The 6,000-nt window shown below is 34.1% G+C and overlaps 1 protein-coding gene across 1 annotated transcript; it reads right to left on the bottom strand.

Moving 5' to 3' along the window:
- Positions 1–7: 7 nt before the first annotated feature.
- On the bottom strand, positions 8–2,225 carry LOC141530706 (chitin deacetylase 7-like). The gene is made up of 5 exons (XM_074247979.1): positions 1,982–2,225; positions 1,652–1,845; positions 1,096–1,482; positions 488–628; positions 8–404 (listed from the first exon to the last, which is right to left on the bottom strand). The coding sequence occupies exons 1-5, from the start codon at positions 2,147–2,149 to the stop codon at positions 149–151; spliced, it is 1,146 nt and encodes a 381-aa protein (XP_074104080.1). The 5' UTR covers positions 2,150–2,225; the 3' UTR covers positions 8–148.
- Between the last annotated feature and the right edge of the window lie 3,775 nt (positions 2,226–6,000).

Genomic DNA, 6,000 nt, shown 5'->3' with positions numbered 1-6,000 from the left:
AATGCGAGTAATTTTTTTCCTTTTCACTTATTTTGCTTTTTTTAACACTATATATTTATCATTTTATTAGATACATTGCAGCAATAAACATTTTTTTATTTATACTTTTAATAAAACATAAACGTTAAACTATTAGTCTGCCGTACATTTATTTTCCAAGAGGATTATGGATCCATGGGTATCTATCAGGGCAAGTTTTAACACAAGAAGACATCCATCTTTCATTGCCGTCGATTCCGGTCAACTTGCAATTTCGAGGGGAACAGTCGAATGTTGGTTTTCTAACTTCACATTCGCCAAATGGTTTCTTAACGCCCAAAGATTTTGGATTCTTCACCCATTCAATGGCTTTATTTACTGTCACCAGATAAACGTCGGGTAAGCGTACCAGATGATCGATGAATCTGTCAAATATGAATATATTTTAAATATTATTATTATTATTATTATTATTATTATATGGATATAGTTAAAAATAGATACTAACAATTTGTAGGCCTTGAAATATTCGTCGCTGCGTAGAAACCAAGCGGCATGCATGAAAACTGGGGAGGGTGCCCGTGAATTGTTATAATGCCGTTCAAATTGCTTGATGATCCATTTTGAAAGCGGCTCAGCTTGCTTGGGTCTGAAACACCCACGGGTCAAATTACGAGGTTCAATATAGTGGCGCTCCGCGGTTGGACAATGAATTCAGGCTCAATCGAGCGTGTCAGTTGATCCACATCTTGTTGTTGCATAAGGGGGTTTAGATGTGTCGTTATGGATTATCCAAATTAATCAAAGACTCGTAAAGCATTAATTGACGTCCCAGTACATGTATATTATACCCAATCCAATAAAATTTCAGGTCACAAGGGATTAATAAATTTAACCGGCATGACTATGATTGGTAAGCAGAACGCAACATTGTTTGTTACATATGTATGGAAAAATAAAAACCACGATAATAAATAATCTTTGTAATAAATTTGTTCCCTCGGTATTATCAAGTACGTCACTTTAAATGCAGACGAGAATGAATTTCAGTTTGTGAAGAACAAAAATAAGAAGAAATAATATCTATATACAAGTGTAAATGATTTATTGACTTACATGTTCGTGCATGCATCGACCATACTGCAACTCACATTCTTTTCATCCAACCACATAGTCATCGGTACTTCCCAGACGTTCGGAAAGCTAGCTGTTGGACAAGGCTCTATCATGCAATCTTGGTGACTGGCGTATTCCAGAGTGTAAGGCCACAATGGATTATCAACGTATCGTATTGTTGGCATTGAGCTATCATAAACCAATCCAAGCTCTTTCAGGCCCTGAAAACTTATATTACCCGACGTCTGTAAGAATGATAATCTTGCACCTCGTATATCACTCTTGGGGATTCCCGCAAAGTGCATCACTATTTGCCTCATATCGTCAAATTCAGCTTTGAAAGTAGTGAGATTTATCTTTAGCCAGTAATCTTGTACGGGTGCGTGACTGTAGAAAAAACATTGGATTAACGTTTGAAATTTTTAAAACTAAAAAATATCTTGGAGCATGTTTAAAAAATATTTATTTTAGTTATTAATTATTAAAACTTATTGGAATAGCGACATGTAAATAGTTTTTTACTAGGATTGATGTAAATGAACAGATAGAAAATTACGTGACGGAATGTAGAGCGATTTCATGTCCTTTCAACCAGAGATCGTGGACTAATGTATAATCAGTGTATTCATGACTGAGAAAATGGGTGGCCGTTATTGGACATCCATCTGGATTTTTTCGATTAAATAGCGCTTCGGCAAACTTTCCGTATGTTTGTCCGGTTGTAGCATCATCGAACGTTAACAGAACGATCTGCAATAATTATATGATGATAAAATTATTAAATATTATTTAATTTATTCTAGGGTTTGGTCTTTGAATGAAACTAATAATTAGTTACACGTGGTTGTAAAGTGATTAAAATTAAATAGATTAATATAATGCATACCTGCGGTATTTTTGATGTGGGAATACCACTACCACTCTCAATAGTACTACATTTGCAGTTGGGTAATTTGCAGACTGTGGGTATACAAGGTTCAGCCAGTTTCAAGCACTCAGTCCAATTGATAGTCATACTCATGAGTATGCCAAATAAAATCAGAGTACACTTCATTTTGTATAATGTTGGCTCATGAACAGAACGGAAGTCAATGTTACTCTGAAGAGTACCATTTACGATCGTCACTTAGACGTTATATGTGCAAGTAGATTTTCTTTTTTCACGTCATCACCGATTTATTGATAACATAAAAGATAATAAACTGTATCTTCAAGAGAGTCATTTTAAAGAAAAAATGAATAAATAAGTTATATTTCCTGTTGACAGTTTTCTTTCGATTGCAGTTATCTAATTCTCGAGCGTTATCGATCCTGATATTGGATAAAGCATGAGACTTCTTGGAAACAACCAGTGTTCTAAATTGCATACATAAACGTAAACTTCTGGTAAAGATATAGGCATTAATTTACCATCAAATTACTAGGTAAGTAACCCATTAAACAAAGCCAATTTTTTGTTATATTGGATAGTGTATGGTAAATTACTGAATAATTTAGCCGGTAAAGTTTTTCTATAGCCATTCAAACATGAACAATTGTAACGTTGGTAACGATGATAATAATTTTATCGCAGACTCTCATGTTCTATCTCGTTATCCTGATAATGCTATTGTCGATACGGTACACTGTGTGAGTGCACAAACATTCAAGTATGTAAATGTATAAGGATAAATGGTTATACATACACAAATATATACTTGAGATATACATATAAAGATAGGATAAACGGTTCTGTAACAACCGACGAGAGAAAGATAGAGAGAGAGTGAAATAGAATTAAATCCCCGTAGCCTACGGTTTAGTTGAGCTTCTCGTGATTTTACTAAACCTACAAGGTAATACTGCGGTGCTCAATAACTGTCGCAAAGAGAATCTTTAAGAAAAACTACGATAATATGCAGCTAAAAATTTAATAGTTCTCGTGCTTTCAATTTAATGGAAATAGAAATTTTTATTGACTGCCGTTATACTTACCTATAATATACATATTAATTCCAACAAACTGATATATATTATTATCGTTTTCAATTGCAATTACATACTAATTACTTTTTTGAAACACACTGTATTTTTGTTTCTCTCAATTTTCAGTACATTGAGATAGAAAATTTATGCTTACGAGCTATTATGATATAATCTTGATATTATGAAAGATTTATCTTATCTTTTCTGCACTCATAAGTTCATTTTTACTTAAAAGATAATTACTATGAAAAATTTACGAGAATAAATTCATTAAAATTTTCACGTATCGAAAATATAAATTTTTTTCTTTTAGTTTTACATTGAGATTAATTGAATTAAAAGATAAAAAATATTTTAATCTAGCATTAATAAAATACTATGAGGACTTAAGTCATTAACGGCTGGTTTCAAGTTGTAGGGAAATTCATTGAGATTAGCCAATGTTTTCCAGTATATAACTATATACCCTGAAGTTCTATAAAATATAATATGGTTTAGGGTGTATCGAAAGTCGTAGAGTACAGTGAGGTAAAATAATTTAGTGAATATGGCGAGTATATTTTGTTAATTTATTAAAGCAGTAACAGCAACAGTAGGGTTTATGTGCATTCACAAATGTAACAGTGGACAGAGTGAATAGTGTGGGTGGTACTACATTTTAAAGGTATAGAAGGTGGAAAAGGGCGAGAGAACGCGTGGTATTCTCTTGGGAACAAACCGAGGTCGTTCCGATATATGCAAGTGACCTATACACGTTATTCTCTCCTAGTATGTATAAATTTATATATGTATATTCACGTAAGCTATACGAGTAGGATGAAGGGCATGACATCCAGACGGTCGAGAATACCCATGGGGTTGACGTACAATTTTATTCTTCCTTCCCTTTCACCACGAAATAGCTTTTTTAAGCTCTCAGTGTATATCTCCATCGTTGCAAATTAAATGAATTTACTCTTATACACGAATAAATCACTAATGGGGGCTTAACAAAAAAAAAAAAAATCCAAAACAAAAACAAACCAGAAGGAATGAATAAAATATAAGAAGCGTGTTTATCTATTAGAAATAAATGGATTGTAAATTCACACCGTCTGACTACTACAGGTCATTTCTACTCCAGAGTTTTTAGTTTTTTTTTTTTTTTTTTTTTTTTTTTTTTTTTTCTATTTATTCTCTATTAGTTTCACGACAAGAATCTGCAGTTAATACAGCAAGTGGATGTGGCTGGCAAAAGCCGTACTAAAACAAAATTGTTCTTGTTGAATATTTTATTCCCGGTCCCGGCATCTTCGCTGTGTATACCTGCTAGGGTGGTTTTCTTCTGTCTCGTCTATACAGACGTAGTCTCAAAAGCCCTTTCTATCTTTTAAAGTTGTTTCTTAGATTGAATTACGATTTTACATTCGCCATTAAATTTTTTTAGTTTTTCTACTTTAACCGAATAGGACACACATTAACTTTTACTATTGCAATTATTATCGTTATCATTGTTATTCCATTAATTTTTTTTTATTCTACATGGAGAATATTGTTACTTGTCGAATGAAAAGGATTATACGATAAATTCTTCCACTCGTAAACTCAATAAGAGCACTCATAATACCCGTATACAAATGGTAATTTGAAAAATCTATCGACATTGGATTTATATTCACCAGATGTGCAGAATGATGCGAATTGGAAAATTAGGAGTTTATTCGGCTCGACACATTTTGCAAGGATAAATCGTCCAGAGTTGTGTCCAACAGAGTGAATTCGCTATTGGTATTCGTTGTTTTACGTGATACTATATATATATATATATATATACACGCGTAGATGTGCATGATAAATATCTATACAGATGATGATAGTAAAAATATGAACGATATAGGATTATGTTTCTGGATGGTATGTGGGATGAATCGACCCCGTGTGAGGACAAAACGGGGCAATGCGGAAGTACCATGGCGCCAAGGTGTCTACTGAGTCGCGTGAGACGCCACAGTGCCTGCTGTGTTCTTTATTGTATGTATATTTTGCAAGTGTGTTCATGTATACGTATGTCTGTTCCTTGGCGTTGAATGATTTTGCATGAATCTCGAATGAACAAAGATTACGCACCGCGGGTGTACAATTATAGCAAAATACAGAGGAGTGAATACAAATAATCAATGTTCATATTACTCTATTGACAAATAACCCGTTGCAGATCACTACTACGGGCCATTTCAATATTTGCAATTTCGTCCGATGTCATATTTTTTTAACTTTTATTTATTTTCTTTTATTAATATTTTCCGTAATCACTAGATTGATAATTTTGGATGTCATAACAGCTTAATTTGAAAAATTAGCCAATGGCAAAACTTTTTATTCACTTCAGTAGGTTCTTTTTGGTTGTTGCTAATGAACCCATGATTGGATTTATTGATCGTGAAGGAAATGCAACTCAATGAATTCCTGATCGAAAAATGAACAAGCTGACTGGTGAAGGGGGTGAAAAAGGATAAAGATAAAAATAAAGAGGTGAAGCGAGACAGAGAAATGAAGTTTGGAAGGAGAATCACGTCGGTGATGCTGAGAAGAAAGTTGCCTGCAGGGAGAATTACCCGAACTGTCGGTGGTGAGGTATACCTGGTAACGAGGGTCATGTGAGGGGGATAGGTTTTATGGCGGGAAAATGCTCACGTGAGGTGTACTGGCACTTGTAGTTATGCTGGTGTGTGAGATCTCGAGGTATAGACTTTTGACGCATGGCAAGACTTGAGTGTTGCTTGTAAAATCTTGATGAATTTTCTCAATCCACGTTATCTTTCTCATCCGTGGTCAATTTAAAGACTCAATCTCAGGATACGTAGCCCACAAAAGTATAGTTTATTCAATGTTAGCAATTCGGGTAGCGGAAAACCTCGAGAATCCTGGAATTGCTGCTCTCATCTTCTGGCGAGTTTATGA

This window comes from Cotesia typhae, unplaced genomic scaffold, assembly GCF_013202065.1.
Source record: "Cotesia typhae breed Kobodo isofemale line unplaced genomic scaffold, CoteBio_Ctyphae contig_5, whole genome shotgun sequence".
NCBI lineage: Eukaryota > Metazoa > Arthropoda > Insecta > Hymenoptera > Braconidae > Cotesia > Cotesia typhae.
The sequence above is the reverse complement of the archived record's forward strand: the minus strand, read 5'-3'. Positions and strand labels throughout refer to the sequence as shown.

Excerpts from the sequence above, each read along its gene's own strand:
- LOC141530706 (XM_074247979.1), bottom strand. The coding sequence starts at position 2,149 with ATGAAGTGTACTCTGATTTTATTTGGCATACTCATGAGTATGACTATC. Across the intron at positions 1,846-1,981 it reads CCACATCAAAAATACCGCAG|ATCGTTCTGTTAACGTTCGA; the intron begins GTATGCATTATA and ends TAATTATTGCAG. Across the intron at positions 405-487 it reads TATTTCAAGGCCTACAAATT|ATTCATCGATCATCTGGTAC; the intron begins GTTAGTATCTAT and ends CATATTTGACAG.